The sequence below is a fragment of the Symphalangus syndactylus genome, chromosome 23 (genome assembly GCF_028878055.3).
Source record: "Symphalangus syndactylus isolate Jambi chromosome 23, NHGRI_mSymSyn1-v2.1_pri, whole genome shotgun sequence".
Lineage (NCBI taxonomy): Eukaryota > Metazoa > Chordata > Mammalia > Primates > Hylobatidae > Symphalangus > Symphalangus syndactylus.
The window spans coordinates 45,285,805-45,306,750 of NC_072445.2; the positions used below are offsets into that span (position 1 = coordinate 45,285,805).

The 20,946-nt window shown below is 37.0% G+C and overlaps 1 protein-coding gene across 5 annotated transcripts in view; it reads right to left on the reverse strand.

The window, feature by feature from the left end:
* CARMIL1 (capping protein regulator and myosin 1 linker 1) overlaps positions 1 to 20,946 on the reverse strand; it is a 347,708-nt gene that overhangs the window by 61,672 nt on the left and 265,090 nt on the right. For all 5 annotated transcript variants that reach the window (XM_055264247.2, XM_055264246.2, XM_055264241.2 and 2 more), the window contains exons 26-29: positions 19,879 to 20,010; positions 8,263 to 8,438; positions 4,905 to 4,992; positions 2,162 to 2,311 (exon numbers count right to left, since the gene is read on the reverse strand). In XM_055264247.2, the coding sequence (XP_055120222.2) occupies positions 2,162 to 2,311; positions 4,905 to 4,992; positions 8,263 to 8,438; positions 19,879 to 20,010 (546 nt within the window). The remainder of the gene's footprint in view (positions 1 to 2,161; positions 2,312 to 4,904; positions 4,993 to 8,262; positions 8,439 to 19,878; positions 20,011 to 20,946) is intronic.

The following is a 20,946-nucleotide window of genomic DNA, read 5'->3' on the forward strand; positions in this document are numbered from 1 at the left end:
CACAAAAAAATATGCTTTTTCATTACACTAACAGCAAATTTAACTCTGGTTTTCTACTACTTAACAACTTATTAGCCTAGTTAGAACAATGAATGAAGACAATATTTATTAGAACAAAAGCTACTTTCATGACTTAAAAACTCATGCCTACCTATATATTCTTTTTTTGATGAAGAGCTCTTGTGTTTCTCTGTCACTCCCTCAACACCCAGGGCCCTGCTCGTCAGCCCAGGACTCAACACAGGCTCATCTCAGGAATGGCCCTCCCTGCTTACCTCCTTGGCCCTTGAAACCAGATAAAGTCTACCCTCCTAACGTGGCTTGTCCTGAGAGTTGAATTCAAAGAGATCTACATCTACTCTTGCCTCTTTAGGCATCACGGCAACATGAATGTTTTTACAATGGATGCTGACTCACGGGGGCTGTGCCTGCTGCAGGGCTGTCCCTTAAGTTCTGAGGGTGGTCTTCCAACTGCATTTTTTTAAATTATTCCTTTCCTCCACTCTCAACTCACTCATTTAAAACAAACAAACAAACAACCTTTTTCTTCCTTTCACAAAACTAAACCAAATTAAACATACAAAAAAGCTTACTTCCAAACAAAGCTTACACAGTTTAAAACCAATGTTACAGTAGCTGAGCCGGTCTTTCACAACCAACTTTTCCTCATTCCAAACCACATCATCTATAAACCCAATAAAATACATTTTACTAGCTTGTTTTTTCCTTCACCCTGTTCCAGTTTACACATGACCAAACAAATCTGGTAGGAAACATGATATGTGGAGTTGATTTCAAATTTTTAATTCAAATCTATTTCTTATTATTTATTTTCTTTTAGGGCTAGTCTAAGAGCTTTCCAGAACAATTATCCTATAACATAGTGTCTAACTTCTAATGCCTCAAAAGGCAAACAAACTCAAAATACTTATGAAATATAAATTTTATAATGAGCTGGACAACCAAGTTTTTAAAAACTTGACAATTTCCTCCACCCAGATTAAATATATGTGCAGGTTTATATAATTATATAGAAAACTGTTTTTCAGCTTTATTTAGTGATATTAGAATGTTGCTTGCAATCTTGGATTATACATTAGGCTTTCTTTGCTGTTCTCCTTGTATAGGACAGGACTTTACATGGAGAACCTTCAAATATTTTATTCACAGACTTTAAAACGTGATAACAGTGGTTTATAAATAAGTAAACTTCTTAACACACTACATTCCCTCCTAGGTTAGAAAAGTAATATCAGCCATATCAGATCCTTGGTGTTCAAAGTTAAAACAAGTACTATTTCTTAACAATGGCTTCATCTAAAAATTACTAAAATCACAGTGTAGAATCATTTGGACATATAAGTAACCAAAACCTAGTCTTACCACCACCACCTCAGATTATAAGGAATTATTAAAAAGTAAACATTTTGTAAGACATAAACATATTGAATACAGAGGATGATATAGACACAAACAATTGTTTCATGGTAAAATGAGAAGTAGCTATGCTTATTAATATAAATTTTAAAATAATGTAATAGGATTCAGATAAAATTTTCCTTAGAGTGAAAAGGTATTAACAACCTAAATACTCTAGTTATAGGGCCAGATGGATATACTACATGAAATTTAGAAAATAGATAAGAAATTAAGACCTACAGTTAGGTAAACACTATAGTGTGCATTCCATCTTCTACAGCACATCAAATCAGGTTAACGAAACAGAATCTCCTCTAAACAGGAAGCCCAAATTTAAGGGTTTGTCAGAAAGTTGTGTAACAAAAGAAAACAGGTAAGACCAAGAAAGAGTCACCCTATATATATTTTTTATTTGAAAAAGTCTTTCTCCACATTTTTAATGCCTTATTTATAATTTTATTTGAAGATATTTTCCTGTCACAAAAACCTTTAAGAGTTACCTAATTTATTTCTCCTAATTTGGAATTTTCCCACTATGGCTACAGGGCCTTAGAAGGGGACTGAAGCTTCAGCTTTATTCACTTCATTAGTGGCCTCTTTAGGACTTTTCTGAAAGAATTGTCTGAGGGTGGGGACAGTGTTTTGTTTGGTCTGATTTCAAAAGGTGAGATTTGTTTAAAAAAAAAAAAAACGGCACAGTCCAGTGAATAGGGTAACGGTGCCACCAGAGGATGTGTCTTACCATACAGGTATCCAGATCTTCCAAACGCTCTATCTCTGTTAGCTCCTCCACTGTGATGACGGAACGTTTAACTGGCTTCTCCTCAGCCAGCTCAATCTCTAAGGATTCTTGTTGAGGAAGGGTCTTGCCACGTCTGCTGAAATGGTCAGCCTAGAAGGTCAAGACGTGTATGAGGAGAAATTAAAGCACAGAGACAGAAAGTGTTGGTTAGCTGGATTCCTGAAGACGTCTTCCACAAGATGGCGCAGTGGAGCACAAGGTTGACGAGTGACAAAGACAATTCTTAATACATTCACAGTACAGTCACTTATCTCTTTTATTATCTTTCTTTGGAGGACAGAGTGTTTTAAGCAGTAAGTTATAAATCTCTTTTAGTAAATGAAGAGACAACATAGTAGTGTTCTTTTTATTAATTTTATTTGATAATTCCTCTGAAGAAATTTCCTTCTATACTAAAAAGTATCTGAGAGTAATAAAACAATTCCAACTTTCATTATTTTTAAAGGACTGAAAAGAAGGAAATTACTAGCAAAATTTTAATTCCTGCTAGCTTTCATTGTTTTCATAAAATGAATACCATATTTGATATGATTTCTTAATTTCCAGTGTTATACTTTAGGTAAACATAAAAAATTAACTAGGAGGTAGAGTAAGCTTGGCTGAAATTAACAAACTTCAGTGCTGAGCTGATCTGACATCAGGAACTTTGATTTAATTCTTCTGAAACAATGAAAACCAGTTGGCAAGTCCACGGAAACTTTGAGAACGTTTACAAATTTAAGTTGGTGAAAATGCTATCTGAAAGTCATTGAAAACAAGGTTTCATTTTGAAGATAGTATTTCCTTTATGTGAGACTTAATCTCTTTCCTTATAATCTAAATCACCAGTATTAATGTTAAAATGAAGTTCAAACCAAAAGTGCATTCAGCAAATTTTTTCTCAGTTAAAAAAATCAATACTTTCTGAGTAAATTCTTTAAGAAAAAACACAAAAAAGTGAAAAATTCAAACTTTCAGTGTATTTCTCACATGAAGATTTCTGTTAGTATAATATGTACTATTTGTGTCATAAGTAAGCATTTTAAGGCCATTCCTGGAGCTATGGGTTATCAATAAACTGTTTCTAAAATAAGTTTATTTTAAAAGGATGCTGTAGGCCAGGTGCAGTGGCTTATACCTGTAATCCCAGCACTTTGGGAGGCTGAGGCAGGTGGATCACTTGAGGTTAGGAGATCGAGAAAGGATTTCACATGGTGAAACCTCATCTCTACTTAAAATACAAAAATTAGCCAGGTGTGGTGGCACACAACTGTAATCCCAGCTACTCGGGAGGCTGAGTCAGGAGAATCACTTGAACCTAGGGGCGGAGGTTGCAGTGAGCCAAGATTGCACCACTGCACTTCGGCCTGGGTGACAGAGCAGGACTCCATCTCAAATGAATGAATGAATGAATGGATACTCTATTGCTTTTGTTTGTATTTATTTAAAAAAAGACTAAATCAGGAGCTATAAACAATCATGTAGCTCTTTACTGTGCCAGGCAATAGAAAACAGTGTTTCTTACATTCAATGTGGTAATAAACTGGTTTTTTATATTTCCAATTTAGCACAAACCAATATACTGTTAAAATACAATTAAAAAGAAAAATCGGAAAAATAACACGTGTTTGGATACTCTATCTTTTTTGGTGCTACAATGAAAAACTACATTTTTTCATATCCACTGATATTGGAAGCTCAAGAAGTTTCTGGATGCTTCCTCTGGGGAACCATCCATTAGTGGACCACCTCTGGTCCACAGGCAGCATTTGAATCATGCTATTAGAGATACCTGTCTTGTCTTTCAGATTTGGGAAGACAGTCTTACACGTTTTTCTCAAATGAATTTTTCAGAAACATGCATTTTGTCTGTTTCATGTAGAAGAAGCTGTTGCTGTTCCTCTCATTTTAGGATTCTCTAGTGTCACCCAACAATTCAATGCCATAAAACTGGTATCTCCATCCCGCACAGTTAAGAAAACATTGAAGAATTATTTTTCTTGAAGGAAACATTGCTATAACTTTCCTGGGAGACTTCCACTGCATCATATTGAGACATAGGATATAACCAGTTATAAAAGCTTCATCTGTACCTCAGAGAACTTCCTGAAGTTTGCGCAACATTGAGTTTCTGATACATTTTTTCATATGCACTGATATTGGAAGTAAAGTCCCCTACCTTGATTAAGAACCAGTCTGTAGATGAAGAAATTTTTTTTTTACCTTGGTTATATCCAAGGCACCTGTGGGGCAGTCAGCAACTATCCATTACTAAATTATGCCCATTTTGTTCTTGCACTTTCTTTATTCAAATATTTTTATTTTCTCCCATATTTTTAGAATAGTCCATTATCAAATAATCATATGAGCAACAAAATGAGCAAAGATAAATTAAAATTTTAATTTCAGACTTCAGTCTCAACATTTCTTCCCCAAGCTTTTGACCTTTATAATAAATGAACAATAAGATTTCTGGATACAATCAGTTCTGCTTTCCCTTATCATTCCCTCTGGAGAAGTTCTAACATGCTCCAGAATGGCTAGAAGCAACATATTAGAGAAAGGAGGAAAACCAAGATCACAAACCATAAAGCTGTAATAGTGTGAAATGCAGCAAAGAAATCACATCCCCACACCGGAAGTCATCCTGCATCACAGCAGAGCTGAAACAGGAGGTCCTGCTCAAGATGTGCACAGCACTCACCAGTTTATGATGGCAATGTGAGAGTGCATCCAGGATTTCGTCCACAATTCGATCAGACAGGAAGGAGGCCACTGTCAACTTTACTTCACTGTGTGAAAATCAAAAGGACAGAGTACCATTTTAATTTGTGCAAGGGGGGAAAATCATCCACCCTTGCTACTATAGTGATAAGGTCAACTGTGATTCCATTTCTGTCTTTGAAAGTGGAATATAAGAATGTGTGAACAGGACTAAGGACTTCCAAAAATAAACCTTAAACACTGCCATAAACACACAAGTAACAGACTTTCTTTACCAATTTCAACCTGCCTCTGCAATTTCAAAACTGGAGATTTAATGGTAGAAATGAAAAGCATCTGGATAAAGACAAAGTTAATGGGAACCATATGTACTGTGTGGTGAGGAACAATTCATCCATTGACATAAAGGAAAACAAACCTGGGCTGGAGTAAATTAAGAAAGTCTAGCCTGGTTGTTAAGTCTTAGTTACTGCTTTAGTATGCGTATCACTCACTCTTTTAAAAAACTTTCCACCAATCAAATGATACCATAACTGCGTCTGCTTTGACTGACCCTGAATATTTACAAAATCACCTGCCCTTATCTTTTATGAAGACAGGTTACTAAAATTTACTCTGAATATTTACAAAATCACCTGCCCTTATCTTTGATGAAGAGAGGTTACTAAAATTTGCAGTTCTGGTGCCTGTTGCCTGACCTCAGAAAGTTGTCCACACAGCAGAAAGTGGCTTGTGGCTTGTTGTTTTTACTAATAAACAGACCCAGCCACTAAGATTCTGTCAGATGGCTGGTATTTTTGTTTGCATTTTTGCAATTTGGTATTCCCAAGAATTCCACTTTCATGTGTGTTCTCGGTCTGAATATCTTAATGCACATATGTACAAATGTACATTAAGCATAATACATTTAAAGGTAAATATGTGAGAGAAATACATACCTATATTCCAATATTGCCTCATAAGCTAACGTTGAAAATATATTCGTGAGGCCGGGCGCGGTGGCTCACGCTTGTAATCTCAGCACTTTGGAAGGCCGAGGCGGGCAGATCACGAGGTCAAGAGATCGAGACCACGGTGAAACCCCGTCTCTACTAAAATTACAAAAAAAAAATTAGCCGGGCGCCGTGGCGGGCGCCTGTAGTCCCAGCTACTCGGGAGGCTGAGGCAGGAGAATGGCGTGAACCCGGCAGGCGGAGCTTGCGGTGAGCCGAGATCGCGCCACTGCACTCCAGCTTGGGTGACAGAGCGAGACTCCGTCTCTAAAAAAAAAAAAAAAAAAAAAAAAGAAAAGAAAAAAAAAAGAAAATATATTCGTGTAACACGGAAAAAATCTTGCTAACCTAAAGGCAATAATTTGCATGGAGACTTCTCTGCCCGGGGAGATTTCTGAACAGAAGTACTAGTTTTTTACCTAGAGTAAAAATTATCTTAAGCTAAAGATAAAAAATACATTTAATTTCTGCCCCTGAAACAAGGTATCACTAGCTATTTCCTTTATCTGATACTTTACTATTCCGCAGAAGTGTCTACTGATAAGATTCACCCAGGTCTCCCACCCCAAACTTTCAGAGGGACCTGAAAATCTAATTTTAAGTACTTCCTCTGATTCCTTTTAGGCATGTTTAGAAATTATACTTCCTCATAAAACTATAGTTCAATAGTTTCTCTTTCTCTCCTTCTCTCTGAAAGTGGGGAGGAGTGGTTTATCTACTTCAAATTGTAGCACCAAAAAAGATAGTCTTAAAAACGCAATTATTTTTTCATCACAGGATCCTTCTATCATTTTGCTATTGGATACTACGCTTCCTTCCTGGTTAAGCTTCTAGTTTGCAAAGCTTTTAGAGGAAAAGAGTCAACTTAACCTGCCCATGCAAACGTGCATATTATATGAATGTATACATACATGCATGTGTAGGTGTAAATATTTTCATTCTATCAATGTTCAGTATAATGCATTATAAAAAGCCATGTATGGAGTTAATGGACATAAAATTGATTCATTGATGTGTATTCTATACTGCTGTTCAACTTTCAGAATTTGCCCATTTTCAAAGGAAATGATCATATTTGACAGAATTTGATACTCAAAGCTATCAGAATATGATCTATTTGTGGCTGAAACCACTATTATGAAAGAATAGTGACCAATACATTATTTTCTCCTTAATGTTTAGGCATCTCCAACAAAAAAATTCTGAAACCACAGGTTATAAGAATAAGTAAGCACACCTAGTGAAGGGCTAGAGTTTATAAAGTCACTAATCTATGGGGTCCTATAAACCCTCTAGAAGTCTTTTCTAAAATTTCTCAAGTCCTTCCAATTGCCTTACAATTCAGCTGAGTAGGATTTGGGGGCTTCAGTAAAACAAAACAAACAAACAAAAAACAAGACCTGAGATTTTTCAGTTACTGCAGAATTTCTAAATCCTCAAAGTTCTATAATCTGGATTTAAAGTCATCAGCCTTTGATATCTAGTTAACAACAATATAATTTGGGGCTTATTTTGACTCATTTTTCTCATGGATTGTCATTTAGCTGTATCATTGCGTGTTAGTACCATCCCCAGCTCTACAGACAGGAGCTATTATTTCTGCTACATCTAAATATCTTCATCAATATTCAAAAATGGTTAAAATGGAAAATTAAAAAATGTTTCTGAACTTAGTTTTTAGTTATCTGATTCCCCAACTAAGAAACATTATGAGAATTAGCTGAGCTATAATGTAATACTGTTGATGGACCAAAAGTCTCTATGTAAAAATTCAGAAAAGTTTGCCAGTAAAATCACAGCTTCTAAATATTTATATCTTGTCATATTTTTCAAACTTTTTCAAACAGAAATCTAGGTAAACACTGCAAAGACACCATTAATACACACATAGTATTACAGACCCACCAAAATAACCCAGAAGGAAAATATGGTAAGGTCGAAGTGGGCCTCTGCCTATTTATAGGCTGTGCATTTGTTCACAGTGTACGATGGTAAAAAGCAAACTGATCTCAATCTTCAAGCTAGTGATTTATAAAGGTGAAAGATAAACTTCAGAAACAGAAAACAGGGATTACAAACATGTACCCCCTCTTAAATATAAAACCTTTAAACAGAGCAGATAATTCTAAGTCCTTAAGTAATGCAGGCATTTACGTGATCATCTCATTTTGGAAATGTATAAAACCTATGCATTTATGCACAGTTATATTTATATACAGTTTCTGCCTATTAAACATGCCTAAACACATTATATATGGATACAGCCAACAATAACACTCTTTACAGCTGCCTCGACTGCATTTACAGAAACTGCAGCTCCTAGGTTTATTAACATTGTAAACCTACCTAATTTTGTTAAGGATATCAATTCCAGACTGCTCCAACAGGACGTTTTTAACAAAGGTACGTGGAATAGAAATCTTTTCGGTGCTGGCATGAATCAAGTCTTGTCGAATGTGAGCTTTTTTCATCACATTGGGACAAAGATTCTCAGCAGCATCAACCATGGACTCAAGCAACGCCTGCAATGCAGCACAGTGAAGGGAAGAGATGATGACACTGCACCCGAGGCGCCCGCCATAAAACTGAAAGGTGGTTATATATGACACAGAGCCCTCAGAGAACAGGAGCACGATGGAGTCCCAGAGCGCAACCAAGAATTCTGGGCTGCCCCAGGGTGACTTGTGACTGTTGGATGATCATTGATCTCTGGTAATCACTTTAAATCAGACACTTGGCAGAACCAAGCAAGCTTCGTGCTAGCATCTGAAGTGTTATGGTGTGTCAGCTGTATTTAACACAAAGCCATTAACGAGAAGATTAAAAAATACAAACATCAAGCCTTTATACACCCCCTTACCACAAGAAATTGTTTTCCCTGGTACTAGAACACAAAGTCACAGGTAACCCTAGAAAATATATCATATTTGAATGCTTCTGAGATTCTGCAAATCACAGAAACTCCAAATTAGGGTGAACCATTCAATTGCTCTATCAAAACAGCAGTAGCAGAAAAATCACAGAAACTACTGCCAATTTTACTCTTTTAAAAGAAAAGCTTTAGGTAAGATATTATTATGACAATAAACTATCGGAAAATAACAGACAAAAACATTAACAGCACTTTATAGACAGCATTAATAATAACACTCAAAACACATTCATATAGCACTTTAGAGTTTGAAAAATGTTTCTGCACATTTTGTTCTTCCAACATCTGTGAAGATGGGTAGGGCAGCTATTCATGTGATCACCATTTTACGGTTGAAGAATGTGAGCTAACGGAAGTTAAATGATTTGTCTGAGATGGGTGATGCGGTTGGAAAGTGTGGAAAGGGCATCAGCGTCAGCGTCAGACCTAAATTTGAAATCTAGCTGAGTGACATTGGACAAAGTTACTGATCTCTCCATTTTACTTTCCTTGACCATAAAATGACAATAAAAATGTTCTCACCTCATAGGATTATTGAGAATAAATAATATTACATGTCTAATGTGTTCCACAGAGTGTCTAGCACACAATAAGAGCTCAGTATGTCACAGATATTAAAAGCTCAATACATCACAGACATTATTATTAATCTGATTTCAAAGACTGTTCTTAATGATAAGAAACACAGTTTTTGAAAGCGAGGCTTGGATCCTATTACTGGTCTAGTGTGAATAAGGACCAATGAAGCACTATTATCGAAAGACTAGTACAGTGGTCTATCTGCTCACATATTAAAATGCAAAGCACAATCCACCAGTAAAATTTCTCATTGCACTGCAGTGTGAGCAGCAGAGTAGCAGGCTGTTTATAAGGATCATGTGGAAAACCAGGGGAAGAAAGGAGGGAGGCAGCCATTTGAGAAGTTTCCAAAAGCCTTTCCTATTTTAACAGTGCTCTGTCCCCATTATAACTCTGGTTGAATACCACTGAATTAGTGTATTTTCCAAGAGACCTCCTATACCAGTCATCTGCAAGAGATGCAAGTAAGTCAGTTTAAGGCAAATTAGTTTCCTCTTTGACACTGAAATAAACACATTTTGTTCTAGATGGAGTAATAGTCTGGCCCTCCTGATACGAACAACCTCAGGAATCCAACACTCTGTTTTAATTCTGTCATGTCCTTCAACATATCAGTTACTTTCTGAAAGGTCTCCCTGCATGACAGTGCTAATTCAGTTTGAATAAACTTCACACCTAAAGGGAGGCGGCCTGGCTTCCAAGGTAAACTCTGACATGAAATTTCTGTGGAATGTTAAGTGAGTAGTATTAAGTGAATAATGTTTACAGATCTCTGCATTTTCATCTATAAAATTATATAAGGTCTCTTTCTGCTCCATGATCACATAACTTTGACCCTATAAAAACGAATTTTAGCCTGTCTTAGGCATTTAATTAATCCAGCAAATATTCTGCAGTTAGTTCCTTACCACCACCTCTATCCCAACAGTACAATACAGCACTTTAAAACTAACTTCATCCAGGATTTCCTTCGATCCACATAACAACTCTGTAGGTGAAGATAGACTTTAGATGAGGGAACTGGGGCTCACAGGACATAAGTGACTTGCTCAAGGTTGCTCAGCTGGTCACTGGAGTTGGTGAGATGGGGACTCAGGTCTTCTGTTTCCTACTCTTATTTTCTATTATACCCATCCTCATTTAATTGCCCTGATCAGTATCCAAAAGAATGTGCCTTTTGTCTCTGCTTCATTACTTATAAGTTTGTTCCCTTGTTCTCTTAAGTAAACAGTATCTAGAGCTGCCAGGGTAAACTTTGCAGTGGCAGGACTGGGAGAAAGATAAAAGAGGACTGCAGCCTCTCCTTCATGCCCCATGGACCTCTGCGCACCAGACCCTGTTCAACATCCATCCTTCCCATGGCTTCAAACTGTTACCTATATTCCAGTGAGTCTCAACCAAATATTTATCTACAATCACCTATATAATACATATGATATAATATATACACAATAAAGCCCAGGAAACTTTTCCGCCTGAATATATGCCATGGAAAGGTCAACTGCGATGCGTTGTCCTCCCCTCCCCCACTCAAACAATAACAACTACAACAGCAAAATCAGCCTTTCTTGCTAAGTTCTTTACTGTGAAGAATGGTATTAAACTAGGTGAGAAATTTGCAAGTCTCACTAGACTCTACCTACCTCAACCCCTTCCACCACAACTATCTCCAAAACATGCTAAATTTATTCCTAGATATTTCCTCAGAACTGGAAATATGTCAAAATTATTATTCTTTAGCACAGAATAAAAATCCCTGAAGTATCTGGTAGATGCTGAGCTTGCCAGCTTCATTTCTTGCTATATCTCTCTATTTCCTTTATAACTATTCATAATCCAATCATGGTTGCAGTTCCCCGTATGATCCAGGCTCTGTTTCCATGCTTTGTACACAATGTTTTCTTGGCCTAGATTCCTCCATTTTCCCCTCTGGGCCAGAATAAAACATCTGTACTCCTCTATACTCAGCTCAATATTTTTCTTTGAGAAGACTTTCTTTCTTCCCCTACTCTCTTCACACTCCAAGCTGTATTTGATGACAGGCACTCTTTCCTGCTGCCATACAGTTGGAACCTCAGTGATAAAAAATAAGATAAAATAAAATAAAATGCTCAAGAAGTTAGTGACTTTTACCCATTTTTGGGCCAAGACACGCCTTTGAGAATCTGATGAACGCTCATCCAGAAAAATTTATATGCAATTTTAATAGAATTCTGGAACTTCACAGAGAGCTAGAGTCATCAGACTCCAGATACAAAGTTAGAACCTGGTGGCAATTGTGAAGTCCCACCTTACATCCCCAGGGCCTGGCACACTTCTTACAACAATCACTAAGGAACATATTAAAAAGTATTACAGGCCCAAGGACTCACTAAGTACAGGTACAGTCCATCTTTTCTGTACTAAACTTCAGTGCTACCTCTGTCATTTCTAACATTTGAATATATGTATGGGTCTATTTATTGGATCTGTTTTTTTGGTTCATCTACCTCTGCATATTTTCCTAATTATCCTGTCTTAACATGTAGTAGAACAAGACTACCAACCTTCTTGTTCTTCTTTATATGGGCTGTTTTTGAGCACTGCTTTTCCATATGTTTAGAATCAGCTTTGTCAAGTTCTATTAAAAACCTATTGGAATGTCTATTAGAATTATCAAATAACAGATAAATTTGAGGAAAAACTGACATCTGTAACAATAACTTTTCCTACCCACAAATATGACACATATTTTTATTTGAGAATTTAAGTCTCTCAATAAACTTTCTCCATTGAGGTGTTAGAGATTTTTGTGTGATTTATTTCCTAGGTACTTTAGATTTTTCGGTTACTATTTTATTTTATTATTATTATTATTATTCTGAGATGGAGTCTCGCTCTGTCACCCAGGCTGGAGTGCAGTGCAGTGGTGCCATGATCTCGGCTCACTGCAACTTCCATCTCCCGGGTTCAAGCTGTTCTTCTGCCTCAGCCTCCTGAGTAGCTGGGATTACAAGCACCTGCCACCACACCTGGCTAATTTTTTTGTATTTTTTAAATAGAGATGGAGTTTTGCCATGTTGGCCAGACTGGTCTTGAACTCCTGACCTCAGGTGATCCACCTGCCTCAGCTTCCCAAAGTGCTGGGATTACAAACGTGAGTCACCATACCAGGCTCTCTGTTACTATTTTAAATGGTGAGTATTTTTAATGACATTTTCTAACTAGTTGTTGCTGACATATAGAAACGCAATTTTTTTTTTTTTTTTTTTTTTTTTTTGTTGAGACAGGATCTCATTCCGCCACCGAGGCTGGAGTGCAGTGGTGCAATCATAGCTCACTCCCACCTTGCTGGGACTACAGGCATGGGCCACCATGTCCAGCTAATTTTTAAAATTTTTGTAGAGATGAGGTCTCACTGTATTGTCCAGGCTGGTCTCAAACTCCTTGGCTCAAGAGATCTTCCAGCCTCAGCCTCCCAAAGTGCTAGGATTACAAGTGTGAGCCACTGTGCCTGGCCTAACTTTTTACATATTGCTCTACATCTAGAAACCTTATCACACAAATTCAATAACTTACCTGCAGATTCTTTTGGGTTTTCTATGTAGGACATCACAAAATCTGCAAATTCTGATAATTTTTCTTCATTTTTAATTCTTACATTTCTCATTTCTTTTGCTTATCATATTGCACTGGCTAAGACCTTCAGTATAAAGCTGAATAGAAGTGATGATAATAAACATCTTTGCCTTATTCCTGACTTTAAAGGAAATATTTTCCCCTATTTAAAAAAAAAATCTAGACCTACAAAAAATTGGAAAAAATAGGACAATAAGCATCTATAAACCTAACTCTTAAAATTCACCAGGTGCTAATAATTTGCAATATTTGTTCCCCCCTCTCTGAAACACCTGAAAGCATGTTGTAGGCATCATGACCCTCACTGCTAACTTCTTAAGTTATCCATTAACAGCTCATTAGTTTTCAGCCTCTCCTCACTTCCAATATTGGTATTTAAAATCATGTATTTCACCCTAAGTACTGGTTTAGTTGCCTCCTACAGGTTCTTATGTTACTATTTACATTACTGTTTAATTCCTTATATCGTCTGATTTAAATTATGTCCTCCTCTTTGACCCATGAGTTAGAAGTCATTTTTAAATTTATAAACATGTGGGGTCTTTTTTAGTTATCTTTTGTTATTAATTTCTAACTTATTTGAATTGAGACCAGAAAATATGGTCTCTGAAATTGTGCAGATGACCTTTATGACTTCATGGGCATTTTTCATAAATATTCCATGGACACCTGAAAAAAATTTCACATTCTCCTTTTGTTGTGCATTGATTGAACAGTTGCATTAGATTACAATTAAGATTTCTGTTGTTCAAATCTTCTTCATCATTGTTTTACTTGATCTAGCAATTATGGACAGTTATTTTAAAAGCTCTCTACCACAATGGCAAATTTGTCCATTTTTCTTTGTAATTTTGTCCACTTATTCATTTATATATGAGCCATATGATTAGATGCTCACACACTTCAAATTCTTACATATTTCTGGAAAACTGGACCATTTGTCATTATTCACAGACCTGTTTCTCTCTGGTGATACCTCTTCTATTGCCATTTGGGTGGGATCAATTCTGGCTTGGAACTCAACCTTGTACGATATTTAGGATCACTGTCACCTGCCCATGTCAGTCACTATGACACCAAAAATAACCCAACATTTCCTAATGCTCTTCTAGAAATGCAGTGTAACTTCTAGTTTAGTGCCTCTGTTTTAGTGATTATACTAGGAATTTTAACATGCATAATTTACTTCATGTATAAAGCAACACAGTCCAATAGAACTTTGAGATGATAGGAATATCTGTGCTGTCTAATAAGGGAGAGATTAGCCACATGTGGCTACTGATCCCTTGAAATGTACATAGTGCAAGGGAGAAACTGAATTTTGAATTTTGTTTAATTGTAATTTTAATGGCTACATGTGGTTAATGTGTAACACATTGGACAATGCAGGTCTAATGCTGAGTTCTTAACACTTCTCTAGAATAAAACTAGGACCTTGGATTGCTTTAACTGACTTTCTACTAACTTATACACTCACTTTCAGTACTTGCTTTTTAAAATTTTATAGCGTGTTAGACATTAATGTCATCGTTTCATGTAATGTTACTATTTACTCATATTTGGACCTTCCCAGCTCATTAGTCTTTCTTTAGCTCAGACTACATTTTTTAGATAATTTTTCCTTGTCCTAAAGTATATCCTTTAGTGTTTGGTGTGTGTGTGTGTGTGTGTGTGTGTGTGTGTGTGTGTGTCTGTCTGTCTGTGTGTAGTCTAGTAACAGTAAATGATCTCAGTTTTTGCAGTGATGAAAATGCTTTCATCTTCATTTGTAAAAACTAGGTCCATTGGGTATATAATTCTAGATTGATACGTTATGTACTCTCTAAAGTTTAAAAATATTATTTCATTGTCTTTTGGTTTCCATTAACTATTGAGAAGTGAGCTGTCAGTGTTAATATCGGTCTTTTTTTAAGTAATAAAAAAGAGCCTCTCCCTGCCTGCCCCCAACCACCAACTCTGGCCTCCTTTCAAGATCTTTATCTTCAGCACTCTTCACTTTTTATTACAACGATTCTAGATGTGAATTTGCCTTTCTCTATCCTGCTTTAGGTTTCACCGGGCCTCCTGCATCAGAAGATTCTGGCCTTTAATTCATCTCTGAAATTCTCAGCTGTCATCTCTTCAAATGTTGCCTTCCCCTAGTCTCTGTTTCCTTTTTGGGGGGAAATCTAAATTAGGCTTATGCTAAATTTCTCATTCTATCCGTATTTCCTAACTTTTCTTATATAGTCTTCATTTTTGTTAGTCTCTCTGTTTTACTACCTTCAGACAACTTGCAATGAACAGGCCCTGTTTTTGAAATATGATAATCTGATTTTGTTTCGATGTATCTCTAATGACAGTTATGAGGATCTATATTTCTTAACTGTAAAAATAACTAATGGTACTTAGGAAACTTGTTTAAAATTTGTAAAATAAATTGGATTAATCTCCTTAACATGGCAGCTATGCTCTTATATTCTTGCAGTGAGCCAATGACTTGTAATTCATTACAAGCAAATACAACTTTCATGCTAAAATGCCCTGAAATCTTCCTTTCTTTTGCTCTGGCAAATATAAAGTCTAGAAAGAAGAAAACTCAGAGAACTCTTCTGGCCAAACTGAGTTAATAGTTGACAAAATGCCACCTAAACCCCTCAGGCCTCATATCCTAAGTAAAGCTGAAATTTACCAGTCAAGTATTTTACCATTTAAGCCCTGAATGAAATTAAGAATTTCCTAGGCCAACACAAATACCCTAGACTTTAAGTCCAGAAGGGAGAAATGAATGTTTCCTTATGTTAAAACATTCAAACCCCCCTTGTTCATCTACTACTACTCCAGGAATAAATGTTAGGATCAAAAGAGGGAAAACAGGGGAGTGTTGTCGTTCTGAAATACCTAAAACAGGCCAGTTTAGAGAAAACATCATCTCCTTCAAAGAAGGAATTTCTCCAGACTTACTGCTTTTTTCTCCTCCAGGAAGTATACTAAGAAGGCTGGTTTATCTGGCCATTTATTTTGCTTTCTGAAATAATACTTTGGAAAGATGGCTTAAAGAGCTATTTGAACTTATTCAATGTTCAAAATGTCTATGACTGGCCATGGTACAGGATGATCAAATATTAGAGCTGGAATAAATCCCCCTGATTATCATGAGGCCAAGATAATCTTGCAGAAGGAAATGCGGTCCAAAAAAGTTAAGCAACTTGCTTAGCAGGAAACCGAGGACACAAATCTAGGCCTGCTAGCTTCCTTTTCTTATTCTACCACTCCCTATAATAAAAACTATTTTTACAAAATAACATTTAAACAAGATAATCCATCGACTTTAGCTCTTGCAAGTTTAACATGTTAATTTTAGAGAATGTGGGAAATAGAAAAAGGAAAATTTTTAACTAGGAAAATTTGATAGTAGTAGTGAATTCAGTAACAGCCACAATAGTTTAATTTAAAGCTGAATACTAGTTATATTAAAAATACATTTTCCCTACATAATTTCAAGAAAATCAATGCATTAGAAATTTATATAGACAAATGGTATTTTTTTAATCGTAAAAGATTGTCCACTTGTCATGTAAACTGGAAGGAAATATAAGGAAGTCCATTATAAGTATCAAAAATGAAATGTACACCCAGTTAAAAGAACATTTTAAAGTACATTTAATTAAGACGTTTTGGTTGAGGATTTTCTCTGATTCATTCCAGACATCCCCAAAGGAAAAGAAAGTTGAAACTCAGAAGGATTGAGAATAATAAAAACAAGTGAGTAGGGAATAGGAAAAGGTGGGGAAAAGGCCATTAGGAGGCCTGGGACCTTAGAAATAGTGAGAATGAGAGAAAAGCATGCTATGATATTTGCAAATAAGGAGGCGATGATGAATGAAGAACACTGGTGATGTTTAAAGAGGGGTCAGAGAAATCAAGGTCAAAATAATGTAGGAAATGCCTATTTACAGAAAATATTTTGAATCCTAAATATATTTATATTATTTTAGGCTTTAAAAAATTCAAATTGTTATACTTCAGATATTTTCCTTCTGCTCTTTCCTAAGAAAGAGACTGGCAAGAATCCATTTCAACAATTCCATGCAATGAGAAGGAAATGAACACCAAAGGTATAAGGGGTGGTTTGTTGTTTAGACCAGCTGAAATGACAATGAACAGTTTGAAGGTGTTTGATAGGAAAGGTCCTGTTACAAATGTTTCATGCCCATTTAAATTCTAACCAATTTTCAGTATGGAATAAGTTCTTACAAATACGTTAATGAAACAAATTAGGCAACGGATATGAATACACAATTTACAGAAGAAGAAATACAAAAGGGGAATGAAATTATTTGATGCATCACTGAGTTATTGAAGAAATCCAAAAGACACAATGAGGCCAGGAGCGGTGGCTCATGCCTGTAATCCCAGCACTTTGGGAGGCAAAGGCAAGCAGATCACTTGAGCTGACGTCAGGAGTTTGAGACCAGCCTGGCCAATATGGTGAAACCCCATCTCTATTAAAAATACAAACATTAGCCAGGCATGGTGTCCAGCACCTGTAGTCCCAGCTACTTGGGAGGCTGACACAAGAGAATAGCTTGAACCCGGGGGGCAGAGGTTACAGTGAGCTGAGATCACGCCCCTGCACTCCAGCCTGGGTGACAAAGCCAGACACCATCTCAAAAAACAAACAAAAAGACACAATGAAAATTTTTTTCCCATTACATTGAAAAATATTAAAAGGTTGATAAACTTAGCATTGTTGAAGATGTGGCAAAATCAGCAATTGCCTGCACTAGTGAATAGCAGTGTGTGAATACATATGAAAGTATAATACTATTTGACATAACGATGGGTCAATTATAGACATTTCCCCTAACTAAATTAATCAGAAATTATAAAATAAATTATGCTGGTACATCTATGCAATGGAATACCACATAGCCATTAAAAATGATTATTCATCAACCTGTGATTGTATTCATGACATTGTACCAAATAGAACAAGGTTACCAATCAGTATATATAGTATTATCACTTATATAAAAAACTGTATATAGGCACAAAATGTCTAAAAATTCACTAAGATATTAACAGAGACACTACCTCTGGGATCTCAGGGGATTTTCACTTTCTTTTTTTCCCTATATGTTACTATTGTTTAAACATTTCACAAAGAGTAATTCATTTTCTACAGTTAAAAAGTAAATAACAGGCCGGGCGCGGTGGCTCACGCTTGTAATCCCAGCACTTTGGGATGCCGAGGCAGGCGGATAACGAGGTCAGGAGATCGAGACCACGGTGAAACCCCGTCTCTACCAAAAATACAAAAAATTAGCCAGGCGTGGTGGCGGGTGCCTGTAGTCCCAGCTACTCGGAGAGGCTGAGGCAGGAGAATGGCGTGAACCCGGGAGGCGGAGCTTGCAGTGAGCCGAGATCGTGCCACTGCAATCCAGCCTGGGTGACAGAGCAAGACTCCGTCTCAAAAAAAAAAAAAAATAACAAAGCCGATTTTGTTTTAAATATGTTATCCTTTATGCAGGATCAAGCAAGTGCTATTAGGTAACAAATGGTCTAGCAGAACTCTACCATCCACAGTCCTTTTTCTGCCCATTTGTCTCTGCTCAGGATGGATTCAAAACAACCATGATTAAATAAAATAAAAATGACATACAGAGTCCCTCTGTATTATACGCACAGGAAGACAGGGGATTAAACTCCTTAAAAAGAAAACCCCACACTTTCTCCTTCATTAACTTAATTGTCAAAGACAGTAATTAACATGCTGCAAAGTTATTAATGAGTTGCACTTCAAATTCCTATATGCTGTAGTAATTGTGTTCTCAGAAGAAAACAGGCCAAATAATTATGGAAATTCAGACACAGTTTTTAAAGGCTACCTTGATAGGCATATTGGAAGTGATGAAAACTTTCTGAATGCGAAATTTATCTAGTGTAGCTGTTTCTTGAAGTTACTTTAAGCAAAAGCTGGTCTTAGATTACTCTATTCCCCAAAAGTTTCAATAACTTTTTGTTTCTTTTTTTACCTTTTTTCAGTGAATCTATAGGCAGGTCTCTGCAACCTTGGGTATCTTGTAATTACATTTAAATACCTTTCCTAGTCTTTCAACCAGCTCCTTACAAGATTATCTATTTACCTAGTGGCAGACTCCCCACATAAGCACCATCTAGGTACTGTAAATGTAGTTACCATCATTTTCCCAATTCTCTAAATCAGATGTTAATAACAGAAGGTATTTTTTCCGGAAGCACACTTCTCTTTCTACCCCCTAAATAGAAATCAATCATTTCTTTATCAGTGGCAACCCATGATTTATTAGGTACATTTAGAGGTTTACCATCAAAAATGATTATGTAAGAAGTCTTTCCAAAACTTATAATGAAGCTGGAAAAGACACAGTATTCAATTTTTACTACAAGTACATCTTTGCAGCATGCACACATACAAGTCTATAAAACATAGATAGCTATGGAATAAAATGCTATCATACATAGTTAAATCTTTTTTTTTTTTTTTTTTGAGACGGAGTCTCGCTCTGTCACCCAGGCTGGAGTGCAGTGGCGCAATCTCGGCTCACTGCAAGCTCCGCCTCCCGGGTTCACGCCATTCTCCCGCCTCAGCCTCTCTGAGTAGCTGGGACTACAGGCGCCCGCCACCGCGCCCGGCTAATTTTTTTTTTTGTATTTTTAGTAGAGACGGGGTTTCACCGTGGTCTCGATCTCCTGACCTCGTGATCCGCCCGCCTCGGCCTCCCAAAGTGCTGGGATTACAAGCGTGAGCCACCGCGCCCGGCCAGTTAAATCTTAAGAATTTCATTTCTCAAGTAACAAACCCCACAAACCTTTAGTTGTTCATCTACTACTCTTGTAACTTCTCCAGCCATTGATTCCAGGGTCTCCTGAATTGGACTGGATAGTAAGCCACTGGCTCCTGCCCAAGATGCACCACCAACATGGTATAAATTTGGTAACAACTGTAAGAGAAATAAAAAATAACCTATTTAGAATTGGGTAAATATTTCAATCAAAGTCATTGCAGAGTGAATGAGAAGGGTGAAGGAATACTGGTAGGGATAATCTCTTCTCAGTCAAAGGCTCTTTGCACAGATTAATAAACTGAGGTCCAAACTATGGGCATTCATTTTTATTCAATGAGTCACAGCAATCCTAAGAAACACTAGACTGGGTATTAGGAGACTTTCACATTGACCACTTCTGTCATTAAGCAGCTTTGAAACCACAGGAATAATACATTACCCCCTCATGTCTTTTTTTTTTTTTTTGAGATGGAGTTTTGCTCTTGTTGCCCAGGCCGGAGTGCAATGGCGCGATCTCGGCTCATTGCAACCTCCACCTCCTGGGTTCAAGCGATTCACCTGTCTCAGTCTCCTGAGTAGCTGGGATTACAGGCGCATACCACCATGCCCAGCTCTCCTTGTGTCTTAATGTCTTCATCTGGGGTATGAAAGTTGAGCTGTTTTTATTCACAACACTTCTGTCACCAAAAGTGTAGGTGTTTGCCACACTGGGCAAGTCTCCAGTTCTCTGCATACGCTAAATGGGTGTCCTACAAATCTATTCAATTCAATTCTGATACTGTCTACCTGGAGTTTGCCTCAGATCCCAAAAGTGAAGGACTAAGTCCCACCAGACTATCCCCAATTCAGATGGCACTCACAGGTCCCAGGTTGTCACTGGTACTTCTAACCAACAAGCCTTAAATTCAAGGGGTTCCCATAAATCCTTTTTCAGGTTCCATAATTTGCTAAAATGACTTACAGAACTCAGCCAAGCATTTTACTTATGATTACTGGTTTATTATAAAAGATACAGCTTAGGAATAGCCAAACAGAAGATGTATAGGGTGAAGTACGGGGTCGGGGGAGCTTCGGGGGAGTTCTGCAGGTATA